Below are 17045 nucleotides of genomic sequence, written 5' to 3' on the forward strand. Positions count from 1 at the left end.
CCTCCCCCCTCCCCCATGTGAAATGGTCTTCTGGGCGGTACGGTTTGGTTCACCTCGAACCGACGGCGAACCGAGCTATACCGCCCGATTCCGAGCGGTATGGGCCCGAACTGCACCGAACCGGGCGGTTCGGGGTCGTTTTCCGAAAAACAGGCCCGAACCGGACCGGTAAGGGATCGGTCCGGCTCGATACGCCCCGTACCGAGCAGTTCGGTCCGGTACGGCAAACCCTGGTGCATAGAATGAAAGACCATATATATTATAACTTTTATTGAACTATTGTCCTTGCTGACATATTATGATGTGAATTATCAGTTTTGATCAAAAAATTTATTGGAAGTCTCAGGAGTGTTTAGGGGTTAGCATGATTTAGAAATAAGTGCAACGTGTCACTGGAATTTCCTCAACTACTATATTCTTATATGTCTGTGGGTGATCTACTGCCTAAAAATGCTTTGATGGAAGATATGGAATTCCACTACCTTTTAGGCTTTCTACACTGCTGTACTTTTCTTGGATGCACATTCCTTGCGTTTCTTGTTGCTTAACTAGCATCATTATGGGCAAGTCCAATCTTTTTTATTTGGTGATGGTGGTATACAGCTTTTTGATTTTCTTATTATTTAACTGACCCTTACTTAAACCAAGCTAACCTGCTGTAGTCTATGTTGCAGACCATTTGCATCAGTAATAACTTTGGCTTGTCTCTTTATGAGCAATCAATGTACTCATTTTGACTTTGTCCTCCATTTTATGACAAATTCTGCTTTTCCATTGCCTTCTTTTATGGGTGCCGGTCAAAGCATAAGGAAAAGTCTAGTCCAACCAGTCATGCTGCTCTAGTAAACAATAACTTGACTGATAGTCTGATGAAGTGTCTGGTGATCCTCCTGTTCCTTCTAGATCTTGACAGTTGTTACCTGCTAGGTAGAGTCATCTTCCTTTGGCTGTCCTTTGTCAGACATTTTGCATGTTATTCATATTATCAGTCGGTTCAACAATGTACTTTACTGTGCAGAAATGGGACTCTGTTTTATATCCTTCGACGTCGCACCGCACTGATCTTCTTTTACATCCTTCAGTGTCTTGGAGGCACTGTCCTGGTCTGCTTGCTCGTTGGAGCCAATACTTCTACTGGACTTTCATTCCTATATAGGTGTTTTTTGGATTTGATCCAAATGAATGGCATTTGCAAACAATGAGACATTGAATTGCATATTCTCTCTCTTGAGTAACAGTAAGCAGTGGATCATTTTCCCTTAGATGTAGGACTAAGGTCCAGTGTTAATCGATGGCTTATAACTTTCAAGTTTGCTCAAGTCAATTGTCATTTCATGGACCTGGATATCATACTTGCTCTGCTTTTTATTCAGGCTGATAGCAAGTTACAATTAACGCTTCATTGGAACAGATGGTTACTCTTTCTGCCATCATTGCCTTGTACTTCGTTAATTTAACTGTAGAGCGATAGCAATTTCTTGATGCGGTACCATGCTAACTTTTGCCTTAAATTCATATTAGGCAAACCGGAAGTATACAATCTGCCTTGATCAAGGTGGATGGCATGTTAGAGAACTAATTATTTATCATGTTTGATTCCTGCATCACTTTCTCACAGATTTTAGAGAGTGTTGAGGATATTGTCTTTTTTGTGCATATAAAGTTATATCACATGTACATGTGTGTATTTCTGTGTGTGCTTTCTTGTGGGTTTCTCACCCATGTTGAATTTGTTTTTTCATGGCATTTGATCTGATTTTACACTCCAGGATTTGCATTATATTTATTCTCCTCTTGGTGCAAAATTCTCATAGACAATTTGATTTAGTTCCTCAGTTGTCTAGGCCTTAGTCTTGATATCGAAAACTCTATTAAGAGTATTCGAGTCTTCTTATTTTTAAAAAATCTTATCCAGTAGGGGATGTTTGCTTTTGATTAGAGTCTTGATATTCGTTTCAAAAGCCTAGTCATATAAGATCGTAGACCTATCTTTTCATTTTATATGTTTCAGGTCCATTATAAATTGCTAAATTTTGACATGTATTGTGTTTGTCATGTTTTACATTTTATTCATTGACGCAATTTAGGTTATTTGTGATTTTTGTTGTTTCTCATATGGACTGTGTCTTGTAGGTTGTGTATAATGCAAACAAACTTGCTAAGCTGGTCGAAGAGAAAAAAAATATGCAGAACTGGCTTGATTACTATCAACTCAAATATGATCGGAATCCATCTAAAAGGCCAACTCGAAAGGTTATTTGTGCAAATGATGTTATTTGCTTTATTTTTGGTTACTATCTTGTGCCATTTTATTGTCTTTTTTATGTTGATATTGATAATAACAAACATTTGTTACGTCTCTTGGAAGATTCATATTTTATTTGAATTTGTTTTGTTTCATCAGACTGGTTTTCTTGGACTATGTGGTAAGAAGGTGGATGCAATAGAATTCTATACATCTGAGATTGAGAGGCTATCTAAGGAAGTAAGCAGTACTACATCCCATATTCCTTGCATAATGGTTGTTCTTGGAAAACTTTGATGGAAAGGATCATGATATACATTTCATGATTACTATAAAATCATATTTACTAGTTCATGAAGGCATTGTTGAACTGTTTTTCTTGTGTATAGATTTATCTTATCAAGAAAATCAGTTTATATGAAATTGCACTTTGTTTTCTTGCAAAACCTATGTGTTATGAGAAGTAAAACAAGTGACTTTCATCTCTAGGTGTGTTTACATTATGTTTTATTTTTGGTTCATATGGTTTTACAAATAGCATAAGGCAGTCATAGTTTAATGATTGAGGCCTCGTTCAGTCCTTGCCAGTATGTTGCTTAAATAATAAAATATATGCTTGTTATTTTTTCATAGAAAACTTATCATTGCTGTTTTATGGGCAATGTTATGTTCAGGAGGCCACAGAACGTGAAAAGGTTAAAAAGAACCCTAAATCTGTTATGCCAGTGGCATTTGTTTCTTTTCGAACACGATGGGGGGCAGCTGTTTGTGCGCAGACACAACAAACCCGTAATCCAACCCTATGGTTAACTAAGTGGGCTCCAGAACCTCGTGATGTATATTGGAAAAATTTACCCATTCCTTTTGTTTCCCTCACAGTTCGAAGGTTGATTATAGCAGTAGCATTCTTCTTTCTTACCTTCTTCTTCATGATACCAATAGCATTCGTGCAATCTCTTGCTAATATTGAGGGGATCGAGAAGGCTGTTCCCTTTCTAAAGCACATTATTGAAGTGTAAGTAAATAGCACCCTTTAAGGTCTCATGCTTCCTTTTTCTTTTTTTCTGTTCCTTACTTCGTTTTGTGGTTATTTTTCTTACTTGCACTTACATCATTTAATCTCATCTCATATTCATTTTCCATGTTGTCTTTCTTATCCTGTAATTTTGCTGCAGTTTACTTCCATAAGCAGCTATGGAATGTGATATTATTGAATGATTTTCCTTCCTTTTTAGCAAAAGTTATGAAGAATCTCCAAGATTGAGGCCATATGCATGTGGCCTGCTGTACACTTTGGATAATTGAACTTGGGATATCTGCATCATGGATGCAAAGTTTAAAAAATAAAGCAAAAGGAATAATCAGGTTTTAAAAAAAATATTAAAGAAACTGGATTGATCCAAAAAGCATGCTTATTTCTTGGGATTTTGTAATACTAAAAAAAGAAAAGATAAAACATTGCTAAAATCCCAAATTTAAAATATACAATAATCTTAGAAAGCTAGACTCATAAAATCACAATTTTCTATCTCTAAATATTTCTTTAACTTACAATTACTGGTCGTAATCAGGACATGGAAGTAAAAAAGCACAATATGGTTCATTGGCATAGGAGATCCTAGAGGAAAGGGGACACATTCTAAGGGGGCAACATAGTTGGTTATTCATTGCCTTTTCAATCTTTAACTGTTGCACCTCCATAACCAAGTTGGTCATTGCCTATAATATTGCATGAGTTTGAACAGTAGCTTGTCACAATTGTTCAGATGCCTATGTAAAACATACAATTTATAGTATATGCAGGAATTTAGGTGCTGCCCTGTGCCAGTCCACGCTGACCAGTGCCAAAACAAAATGAGTTGATAGGTCAAAACCAAGATAAAAATTTTATTTTCTTTTTCCAAAAAAAATTCTTTTAGTGTGTTGGCATGGAGATTGTCATTCTGGCTACTGTTCTAGATCAGTTAAATCCTTGAGTATGCGTATATATGCCCTGGGTAGCAGATTGTTGCACTCATCTGTTCTTGATTTTTCTTTTTTTCATCGTTATTGTTGTTAAAACTATTTTTCTGAACTCTGTGCATATTTTCCTTTTGCTTAATGGAAAGTTTCTTATAGAAAATTAATGGGAACAAAGAATTATTATATGAATTATGATGTCTAGCTTTAAATAATATGCTTGGAGTTTCATAAATCTGTTTTATGATTGCAAGGTTACTCTACATCTTTCACTTTCATTGAACATCATTTGACTTTTGCACAGGCACATTATTAAGTCATTCATCCAAGGTTTTCTTCCTGGAATCGCTCTGAAGATCTTTCTTATATTTCTGCCAACAATACTGATGCTCATGTCCAAGTTTGAAGGATTTATATCCTTGTCGGCTTTGGAGAGAAGATCTGCATCCAAGTATTACCTCTTCTTACTTGTAAATGTGTTTCTAGGGAGCATAATCGCTGGAACTGCATTTGAGCAACTGGATACTTTTATTCATCAGTCGGCAACTGAGTATGTGTTTGCACCTTCTCGTTTACTAGATAAATGGATCTCTGAAACTTTGTAAAATTACTTGTAAAATCTCTTGTTGTTAAAAGTTGATGATGTGGAGGTACCACTTTTTTTGGCCATGGTTGTGCATCAAGAGTAGTGGCTTCATTAGCTTTGAGTTCCATATCAACAATTTATGGATCTTTACCCCATTCCCTCTACAAGGATAACAACTTGTAAGAATCATTGATAGTCTGAAAAATAGAAATATCAATTGGTGAATATGTAACTCTCTCTCTCTCTCACACACACATGCACAAGCATATGCGTGCACATTAGTGCTCTGAAACATAAAATTTTGTCTATGGGTCACTATTTATGATGTTTATATGCTACCAAATCCAGATCCCATGCTAAACATATCTCATTTGAATATTTATTTCCTCTGTTGAACAAGGAATTGACTAAGAACTATATAATCCATGTCTTTGAATATTTATTCTTCTATTGGATCAGAGTTTGATCGGAAATTATAGAATCCATGATAGAACAATGTTTTCTTGAGAGAAAATGTAATAGAAAGGCAATTTTAAAAGATGAACATTACACCTGTCAGCTTTTTTTGGTCAATCAAACCTTATATTCTAGCTTGATATGCAGGGGATCTGATTAGATGACAGTAGATGCAAATGACATTACTGTGGAAGTAAATCTGTATCATGCAAGTTATGTGATGAAAAATTAAAAGACCATCTTGATATTATATAAAAAATTTATACATTATTGAGATTTATTTAGATGCTTATATTGATGAGCCCAAAAATGGGTTTATGGAGGGGGAAGATGGTTGTTGGTGGTGAATTAAGTGGCTATGTAGGCAGAAAATGTTGAGGAGCTGAGAGGCATATGATATACCAATGTCCAGAAATAGGAACACAACAAGGTTCATTTTCTTAAGGTTGCAGAGTCCTACAATAGAACAGCAGTTATACATGCTCGAGGAGCATCTTGTGACCTTCATGAGTAGAGCAGGTGAGCTATACAGTGATGATTTTCTCCGGAAAAACAAAATATATTTGTGATGCAAAGAAGAAATGACACTGAATTGCAACTTGCCAAGAATAAGTTGGTAGACTTTAGAGTTGAAAATATAAATCCTTTCCAGACATACAACGTGGGAATCTGGATATTGAAAACCATTATTTTTATGATGGAGAATTAGACTTGTGACTATATTACAAAGGTTGCTATGACAATACTTCATGAAGCAAAGAAGGTATTTTACGTACATATAAAGGAGCTAGGTAGTCAGAATTGTCGAATGATGATTATGGAGTAGAGGTCATGCTTCAAGCAATGATAATTTAATTAAAGACATGAGTGATTAGAAAAATGTACTGTGACTGAAAAGTTGTAATGCTGATTATGCAGCTTGTGATGATTTCTATCAATTATTAGGCTCAACATGGATATGCATGAATAATTAAGATGCGGAGAAGAGGAACTATCTATACCAGATCTGAATTGGTGTGCTTTAATTATGGAGAATATGATTTGTGTGATGGATGTTGATAGCTAAGTGATCTATAACTGGTCTCCTCCTATAAAAATCGCAACATTCTCCTAATGAACTTGAATGTTTTTTCAAACGATTGCCACCTAATGATTCTGATGTACAAAGAAGTAATGAGTGCACTAGTGAAGTCCTCTTGGACTAAGTCAACAAGTTAAATCATCAGAATTGTTAGTTATTATTGGTATTATGCACTTGAATCTCTACTGACGAAGTATCTTGATATGATGGGGCTATCCTAATTTTCCCATGGAAGAGGACGGGCCGCCGTCCTAATACTTGGAATAGGAGATGTCCCAAGACGTCCCGATTGGGATGCTGGGATGCTAGCAAGATGGCCCTATCCCGACACATGGGATGGTGCCCCATTTTGGTATCCCATGGGACGTCCTTATGAGACCTGAATCTTTGGGTATGGATATATGGATAAGCAGGATGATGTTTCATTGGAAAACATCAGATTTTTGAATTATTATGGGTCTACAGGAAGGATTGTCCTAGAGATTTTATATCTTCCTACTGTTTTGAATCAACTAATATCGATATGAATGAAGTATGGCTTTTCATGTTATTTTAAACTAGATTATGTTATTTATAGGGTCTAATTCCTGAGTTGAGTAATGGAGAAAGGTTTATTAAGTTGCTTAAAAAAAAAAAATCTAGATTCATCATAGTGCAATTTTAGTGGCTTTCTGAAATTTTTGTATTGTTTTCTTTCTTTCTTTTTTTTTTGTGGTGGAAGTTACGAGCTAAATTATTTTTACTTATCTAGGTATATTTGTGTCTAAGGTTCTAATGCCCATGCCAACAATTGTAATAATGGATCTTATAATAGTTGAAGTGCTTCATAGAATATACTCCATGTGATTTGGTAATTGCTTACAACAATTATTAGTAGGGAACAATTCGTGATAGCAAAACTCACTACATCTCCCTTTTGTTAAATCAAGGGATCATGGTCTGTCAATCAAAATTTATTTCAACATGTTATTTATATAAATCTTGCCATGTCTTCATGCTTCATATTTGGTCTTTTTATGCAGAATTCCAAAAACAATAGGTGTGTCTATTCCAATGAAAGCAACTTTCTTCATAACCTATATCATGGTTGATGGTTGGGCTGGAATTGCTGGGGAAATTTTAAGATTGAAACCTCTAATAATTTACCACTTGAAGAATTTTTTCTTGGTAAAGACTGAAAAGGATAGGGAAGAAGCAATGGATCCAGGAAGTGTTGATTTTGGTTCATCTGAGCCTCAAATACAGCTATATTTCTTACTTGGCCTTGTCTATGCTGTGGTCACACCATTCTTACTTCCTTTCATCATAATATTTTTTGGTCTGGCATATGTCGTTTTCCGTCATCAGGTAGGCAACTCAATATTATTACCCTGCTTAATCTGCTGCAAAACTTTTACATGAAAATTGTCTTAGTTATGCATATGGTTGTCTAGCTTATATATCACATAATTTTATGTTTCATTCTAAGTTATATTGCTTTTTAACTTCTGATGGAGTTCAATTGCATCATTTTCTAGGAACTTGAACATAAATTATGACCACTGTTTTCGTGAACAGTAAACTTGCTGGAGATTCAATGCAAGCATATTTCAAACCTTGATCTGGACATCTTTTTATGGCTATGGAAGATTATTTGCTGCGTCATACTAGATTAATGAATCATGAAGGTGTGGTTGCATGGAGTACATTTCGGATATCTAAAAAGTGACTGGTATGATCAGTCATGAAAATAATAAATACCTTAAGGAGTACATGTTGAAAGAAACTTGGTACTGAATAGGTTGCACTTAGTTGCATATGGTAGGCATGATGTCTCATAGCGAAGCTTGGTGCTAAAAGATTGAGAGAAATTGAGCCCAAGATGGAAGCACATTAGATGTGAAAGGAAAGAAGTGCAACAATGAGGATTGTTAGCTGGATGGCCATTAGATTAACCAGCTCCATTGTTAACATCTGTAGTGGCTGTTAGCACCATTTTGTTTCTTGTCTAGATGTGATTGGTCTCAAGCTGACTAGGTCCAGTCTATTTGCAGCCGACATCTTAATATGGGATATTCATAGTCATTGATCCTCATTAGGTGGCTATCTATTATCTTCACTCCTTGAGCCTAATTCTTGTAATTCTTTCTTTTCTTTCCTTCCTTTACACATCCTAGGCCTATTTCCATTCTAAAATGTCAGATTTGTGCTACCAATGGATGAGACCTAAATTTTCTTGATGTTATTAGAGGAGAACTTGGTTGATCTTGTTCTAAACATTGTATTCACAAGCCAGTGTTGTTGAATTGATGATCCTTTGGCCTGGTTTTACCATGAATGCAGACATTTTCCTAAGATTAAATGTTCATCACATACCTAAATAGATCTATATTAGCCAGTGTATAAAATTGCTTGGACATTCAAACATTCATGATGCTTGGTCACATTGTTTTCATGGATGTGGCACTGAAATCACTAGTATTACAAAAGAAATAATCATTGAATTAAAATGGCCTGTTTATCATGGATCAACAACTCTATCAATCGGTCAATATCTATTTGTGATTGGACACATCAGGATTTTGACGTGACAGCCTCCAATCTCCAACTTGGTTGTGAGGGCACAATATCATAATGTTTGATCCCACTATTTTAACTTATGATCATATAATCCATGAGGGCCTTAGTTGCATATTTTTCTCTTGCAGATGACACAAGCCAGCTTGATTACAAAAAAAGTTATCCTACATATCATGAGGCTATTCGCATTTCTGGACCATCCATCACAATGTTAATACTAGAAATTAATTACTTGAGTTACATTAACCTAATATGTTTAACAAAGGTATTTTGCACATATTTTTGAACACTTGGCTCAAATCTATTAATTGCAATACTGCATTATTTTATCACACTCAAATAATGCTAGATATTCCTAACATTTTGTTCAATTTAACGTAGCTAACCTTGAAAACTTTCATGAAAGGAATATACCGACGGTCAGTTTGCTCAATTATTTGAGTGTGGCAGATGACATACATTCTCATAAAACCAAGATTTGAAACTTTATTGCATAGCAGTAAATTGGCCAAAAATAAATTTATGACCATAAAAGGTGCTAAATAAATGAATGCCTACTAAATTTATTATGTATGGCTAGTTTTGTGAGCTTCAGAATTGGTTATGCTAGCACTTCAAATGCTAATTGTGATTATCAATCTTGTTATATCAACAATAATTCTTGAAATCATTGAATGATAATCAACATGGGATACAAGACTAGTAGTAGGATGGTAGACTTCTTACATATTAAATCGACAGCATATTGGACATTGCATGATCGATCTCATAAAAAATGTAAGTCCTATCTCGTATGATTAATGCAATTGCATAATAATAAATACAAGGTTAACAATGCATTGAAGGCTTAATTATGAAACATCCTTATAAATCATAAAAATCCTTATGAAACATAACCTCCTTCCTTATGAGTCATAATCATCCTTCTTATGCAGATTCCCGTAATTGTGGAGCTGCAACCACCTAAAATTTAAATCTATTTAAAATTGCTCGCCGCATGTTGATCTATGATAGGGAGTTTGAATTTATTTTACATCACATACTCCTACTTCCAAGTTTGAGCTGTTTTCTTCAGCTTGGGCGAAGAAAGTAGTCATATTGCTTATTGACCTATTTTATGATCCAATGTTTTGAGTGTTATTGAAAGCAATTCTAATTTTTGCTCGTACCTTATTGCTATGATGTCTGTATTTGAGGTTAGCTTAGTGAAGTCGAGGTCGACTTCCTATCCCAGGGCCTCTATTCTCCCAACCTAAAGAGGTTGGGTTATAGGAGTTTAGCTCATTGGATCTTGGTTGGGCTTTTGGATATCTAGCACCTAGATAGTTGAGTTGGGCATGTTTCCTCTTATCTGAGCCTAGTTTTTACTAAGACTTTCCTCTTGGTTGGTGTTATATCACCACTTGCGATCCCAAACCTATCTTGAGCTAGAATTTTTCTGCAAGGCCGGAGCCACCTTTTTGCCTGGACGGATCTAGGTCTTGAATTCTAGAGGTACCGGGAGTAATGAAAGCTAGATCTTGTGCATTTAAAACTATTTAAAAGTGGTTAGATCATAAAATAATTCACACATGATGTGCAAATACCTATTCAAGGCACATGTGATACACTGAGGTGCTTGTGGATGCATCAATGGTGAGATTGTTGCTGAAGATGCTCAGATCTGACAGAGAAAGAAAATGGGATTTCTTCTTGATTTTTCATAGACGATGCCATTTTGTTGATGCCGAAATCCTGCTCGACACGAAGAAAGGAGCTTGCCAAATTAGCTCCAATTGGATCCTCCAATTCTCAAGTCAGAAGGGACTTTGGAATAACAATAAGAGAAACAATAAAATATAAGAAAAAAGATTAAAGTAGAGTGATCTGCCCAGATTGTTCGGCATGGAGTGCTTGACATCAGCTTTAGTAGCTTGGCTCATGGACCTGCAAGTTGTTAGATAGGCCTGTAAGAAAGAATAGCATAATGATAGTATGAGTTGATGGATAAGCTATGAGAGTTTGTAGCTATGAGGTCCCTTGGCTATGCTTATATAGAGGAGGGAGCATGGATCTATTACAATTGGAGGTGGAAATCAAGGGATGAGTCATAACCATCTTTATGTGGATTCCTGTAATTGTGGAGTTGTAACTGCCCAGAATTTAAATCTGCTTAATATTGCTTGCCATGTGTTGACTTATGATAGGGAGGTTGAACTTAGGCCATATCAAGCTTTTATGCATTGAAAAATAGCTCTGGAATTTATTATCCATGTTCTTTTGTATTAATACTTTTTCGGATAATTTGTTAAGATATATCCATACTTCCTATAATACCCTTTTTTATATATAATATAATAATATTATGTAATATATATGATAGTATGTTATTATATAATAATATAATTATAGATAATTATATAATAATAATAATATTAGGGTTAGGGTATTTTAGAAGCAAAATAAAAAGGTTATTTTGTCGGTCGAGGGAAAAATAATTTACCCATCTTTTAGGTGGGTTAGACTTTGCCCCAATTTCAGGGGTAAATGCTACCCATGGAAATATAACTTATCTATCTAGAGAAGCATGAGAATATGGGTAAGTTGGTTGATGGAAAAGTTGGCCAACTATTCTATGATATTTATCCACCAAAGAATGGGCCTTTAGTATTTGCTGAGGGAGGCTAGGAACTATACTATGTAAGATTAGGATAACACCAAAGGCATGAGCTACATTACTCAATATGGTACCGAGGAGTGCATAAAGATCATGGTGTATATGCCGTAAAGATGAAACCATGGTGCATCATTGCCTAATAAGTTTTGATCAGGTATTCATTGTTCTTATGGAATAACAAATTACATGAGGGAGTTGGACTTTTCCATTTTCATGCAAGATTTCTAATCTTAATTATCATCTTTGTATATCACTCTGAGCTCACTAAAGACAACTGTTTTAAGTGTCAAATGACTTCTAGTACAAGTTATTAGAGATAATAATTAAGCAAGAAAGCAAGAAAATTCGCTTTGTTATGATTTTAGTAAAACAAAAACCACATGAAAAATGTTAATGCAACAAACTTGAGGTATTTGTTGTCCAGATCATGATTCTGATCTACGACTCTTTCTTCAATAATGTTATTTTTCCTGAAGCTAGAATGATGTGCCTGGGCTCTTTCTGCAGTTATACCTCTTATAGCAGATAGAAACCCGCCTACTATTTATATGCATGTTACTGGTTCATCGAAATTTTGAGCTTTGTATAATAATGTTATTTTTCCTGAAGCTAGAATGGCATGCCTGGACTCTTTCTGCAGTTATAACTCTTATGGCGGATAGAAATCAGCTTACTATTGATTATGCATATTAGTGGTCCGTTGAAATTTTGAGCTTTGTATCCCGATATTTCTAATAGAAGTTTGTATTCCAGATCATTAATGTCTACAATCAAGAATATGAGAGTGGGGCAGCTTTCTGGCCAGATGTCCATGGTCGCATAATCACTGCATTAATTATATCACAGCTGCTTCTACTTGGATTGCTAAGCACAAAACATGCTTCTCAGTCAACACCTTTGCTCATTGCACTTCCTATATTGACCATATGGTTTCACAGGTTTTGCAAGAACCGTTATGAACCTGCTTTCGTTATATATCCACTTCAGGTAATTCTATAGTTACAATATTATCATATTCATGAATAGTGCAAGTAAATCAGTCTTAGATTCCCCCCCCTACTTTTTAGTGATATTAAGTGCATAGAAATGATGCAAATTTGATGATACCAATTGTCTGTGTTTGATAGACTTCCTAATAGGTACTTAATATGAAAAATGAAGAGATAGAAGTTTATGTCTTATAAGGGCACTTTGTTCATCCACTCACCATCATATTATATTCCCATTATTATTTCTTGACATCTAACCTTCCCCATATAGCACAATAGCAACATATTAAAGATGTCATTTTGGAAGAGTAAGGTTTGTAGAATGTGGCTATATGCACATGTACATGTCATATGCAAATACTCTATGCACCTGTACATGGTTGACATGCCAGAAAATGTTTGCATGAGACATAGGAATTGTAAACATGAAGTTCGCAATAAGAAACAACATTAGTTAGAGAAACATATATATGGTTTTTACCCAAAAAAAGAGGAGGTGGGGGGGGTGGGGAGAGTTTTATAATGTGATGCAACAAGCAATAAATGCTTAACGTTCTTTTGGCAATTAGATGACTTGTGAGATACAACATAAGAACAAAAGGGAAGTTAGAGAATATTGTAGTAGCCTATACTATTGGATGAGCATCACAGCATATGTATGCTTTCAGTGTTATGCTCCTGGTGTACCTTCAGGTTTGGATTGATAACTTACATATCCATATCCAATCCATATGTGGAATGTGTCATAGTTTCCAATCCAAGCCTAACCCAAAAACCTTTTGGATTGGACTGGATTAGTTTCGGATCGGTTGCAGATCAGAAGCAAGTCAATACAATCAACTTGCAGCCCTGCCCAAATTATTTATCTTCCTTATCAGGTGGTTGATCTTTGTTCTCATATGACCTAATTAACAATAATTTTTTCCTCACCAAACAGACCACTTAATATAAACTTACGACATGGTCTATAGGACCAGTCAACGAAGTGTCAATTATTGATACTAAGAACATGTATTCTCTAGGAGTGCAAAGCAAAGATTTTGACATAATGATGGTGAAATCTATCCTAACAATGTGGTTATTAATTGGGCATGTTCTCAATCCGGTGAAAAAATATGCTACGACAAATTGAAGTGTTCATGTGGTGTCACTGCTCCAGCAATTGCAAAAGGTTTTATCATTGTCTTGTGGTCACCTTACATAGTTGGTCCCTATGTGAATGAGTCACTGAAACCAAGCCTATCTCTAGCTGTTTAACTAATGTAATGAACAAGAAATTAAAATTCCTACAATATTCCCAAGGATAATAGTCATCCACTGCCCACAAGGTTCTAAATATTGGCTATGGTATATGGGTTGCTGCAGTATTGCATAGCACCTAGTTAGTTTGTAGTTGCCCAGCTGACACCTAGGACACTAGTATTTGCAAATTTTATAAAATTCATAAATAGATATTAATTAAAAAATAGAAGTAAAATATTGAAAAAAATCTGAAGAACAAAGAAGGTTAGAAAAAGGCAGATGGGGATAATGACAGAGGAAGCAAGATAGTAAAGAAGGGAGAAAAGCATGGACTAGTGCTTGACATCTTCTCCCATCTGCCATCTCGTTAGCTTTGGCATATGCTAAGCCATTCACCATTATTCACCGCTCTTATACTCACGAAGTCAGAGCTCAGGATTGTTTTTGACCCCTTGGAGAGAGATGAGGGACCTTTGTAGCCTCATTTAACCCTCTTCACAATCTGTTACTGTCATGCTCCGAATCGAGCACGTAACAGACACTGCATGCCTACAAGGCGGACCCCACCGACATTCAAGGCTAACTGAAAGATAAACTTAATTATTTTATAATAATTTTAGATCGATAACTAGATAACTTTAATCATGAAAAGTCAAGATCTTCTAAATGCTCTAGACAAACTAGCGTGCTCCCTCAAATCCAGAATCTGAAAACAAAGAAAGAACAATGATGAGCTACACCAGCTCAGTAAGCAACAGAATACTTTAAGGTGGGTCAAAGCATATTAATTTACAACAAAACTAAACACATATAATTGATTGAGCAAAATCTAATAATAACAAATATCGGAGAATAATATTTCTTTTTCTTTTTAAAGTATGCTTTTCCAAAATTGATACTAGATCAAACATTTGGCTACGGCCACATAACCCAGTGGCATGGGTCAGATAACAGATAATCGCCCAAATACTACTATTCTAATCACCAATGGTGCGGTGTCGAAACTAGTTTCTCAGATTATAAGTCGACAGGATGAATTTATAATCCCTATTGGCGGGGTCAGAATAGATATAGCCATGCAGGATATATATGAAAGTGATTTCACAAGTTGCCCAAGAACATCTTGTAAAACCATTATTTGGAACAGATCATATATTCCAATTAATTTATTTACAGAAGTATCACAATATATATTTAATTTTTATACCAAAAATAAAAGTAACATGCTTGACCATTTAATCAGATAGATATAAATATTATTAAACTATTTTAAAAACACATCAGTCACTTAACTAGTAGATATTTAAAAATTCCTGATAATCTAATTTGTTTGTTGGTGTTCATTGAAACCTGATAATTCAAAATAACACAAGTATCAAATCAGTGGCACAGTAATAATTTCAAATAATTTTTAAAATTCTAAAAATCTCAATTTCTGAACTAAACTAAACTAAACCCAACCATTAACCTGGTCTCATCTGTCTCCTCAAAGCAAGAGACAAGCAGCACCATGCTGGCCCCTCTAGGCTTAACTCATAGAAAGAGAGATAAAAAAGAGAGGATGGAGGAGTGGGTAATGGTTGGTTGTACGTGAAAGGTTGAGTTGTTGGCTGGATAGAGAGGCATGTAAGGGCAATGGGACAAAGGTGCAAGAGAGAGGAGAACATATCTGGTATTTTTAGCATATCTGGTATTGTGGGCTTTCCTGCTTAAGTTTAAGGTTTCATACTTTCATCCATTGCAGACTCAGTATTTCCAAAAGAATCTTAAGGTTCCATACTGCTGCTGGCAAATCCCAGGTCAGATGGAACTCCTGTAATTTATACAGGCCTCCTTGAAACCATGTTAAATCACCATAACCTTTGAGTATCAAGGGCATCAAAGCAAGATACAGAACAATCTGACAGACTCTAGTATGTGAGTTTAGTCATTTTTGTTTGGTCATCTTTGGGATGTCTTTCGGTTGATGCAGAATCGTTTTTCTATGGTATGCATGCAAGATAATGTTTATAGGTTCTTGATTCTGAAATATTGCTGGAATTTTCCTTTGCAGGAAGCAATGATGAAAGACACAGTCGAACAAGCCAGGGAACCAAACCTAGATTTGAAAGCTTACCTTTTGAATGCATACATACACCCAGTGTTCAAAGATGGGGAGGATGACGACAATTTTTCGATTGGAGAGGAGCAAGAATATGACAACACCCTGGTACCCACCAAGCGGCAGTCTCGCAGGAATACACCAGCCCATAGTAAATGTGATGGTTCATCATCACCTCCCCAACTATAGCGTAGCATAGCACCGTACGCCAATGTGTTATATATATTATCATGTACATTAGTATCACAATAGAAAGTGGGATGGGTCAAATGCACAGCCTTGCATGTGCATTTGTCTGTTTTCTTTGAAGCAAAATTATATTGTTGTATATTTCTATCCGGCATTATGCAAACTGTAGCTTCAATACCAGGTTATGGAACTGCTTTGAGATGTCTCACATGGAAAGGAATCACCAAATATAACTGTTATTCGTAATCAATCATATGCTTAGTATGAATTGATAGTCCAGTTGCCTTGGTGATGCATGCCATTCTCCAATAGAAGATGTAAAATAAATGATCTCACTTGAACTGTGATGCTTCATCATTGTGCATGTTACATGGCACCGCGGACAGACCACCGAGAGATGTACCAAAGCTGGAGGCTTTTCTTGATTGGATATCAGAGTCGATTTTCCTTGGCTCCCCAACCACAGATCCAATGGATTATACTTGGTCTAGAAATTGTGACACGAGGGTGATGCTGACTGCTGAGTGCACAATTTTGAGACTCATCCATGATGGCTCAGTGTTCCTGTGGAGTTGCCTTTCTCGACAGAGATCAGTGAGGCTGGTTGAACATTTTCCTGTGCAGCAGCACGCCGATATCTTTACATACATGCAGGCCATCTACCGTAAGAAATCCTTAAAATCATCGAGTTTTGGATTTTAGGCGACTAGAACTATTCCAACTTCCTGTGTAACTGCTGGATGGTCCAAGGCTTGCACCGGCATATACTGGGAAGGATCGTAAGCCAAACTATCGGACCGAGACTGACCCCCAAGTCATGCAGTGCCGAGAGGCTTTCTAAGTTATCCGACCCACTTCTATCCACTGTCATTAACTCATTAAATTGTTGCTACTTAAGACCTTCTGGCCAAAGGTGACAAACAACCTACCATGAGGTGTGCAGAAGCACCTAAACGGCTCAAGAAGATAAATTAGATAACTA

The 17045-nt window shown here is 35.9% G+C and overlaps 1 protein-coding gene across 3 annotated transcripts in view; it reads left to right on the forward strand.

The window, feature by feature from the left end:
• The window catches only part of LOC105044907 (calcium permeable stress-gated cation channel 1), a 28440-nt gene extending 12127 nt beyond the window's left edge, over positions 1-16313 (forward strand). For all 3 annotated transcript variants that reach the window (XM_073252433.1, XM_010922994.4, XM_073252432.1), the window contains 7 exons: positions 2134-2253; positions 2405-2485; positions 2920-3260; positions 4509-4754; positions 7350-7674; positions 12296-12529; positions 15827-16313. In XM_073252433.1, the coding sequence (XP_073108534.1) occupies positions 2134-2253; positions 2405-2485; positions 2920-3260; positions 4509-4754; positions 7350-7674; positions 12296-12529; positions 15827-16063 (1584 nt within the window). In that variant the 3' untranslated portion in view covers positions 16064-16313. The remainder of the gene's footprint in view (positions 1-2133; positions 2254-2404; positions 2486-2919; positions 3261-4508; positions 4755-7349; positions 7675-12295; positions 12530-15826) is intronic.
• The last annotated feature ends 732 nt before the right edge of the window (positions 16314-17045 follow it).

This window comes from Elaeis guineensis, chromosome 2 (assembly GCF_000442705.2).
Source record: "Elaeis guineensis isolate ETL-2024a chromosome 2, EG11, whole genome shotgun sequence".
NCBI classification, from domain to species: Eukaryota; Viridiplantae; Streptophyta; class Magnoliopsida; order Arecales; family Arecaceae; genus Elaeis; species Elaeis guineensis.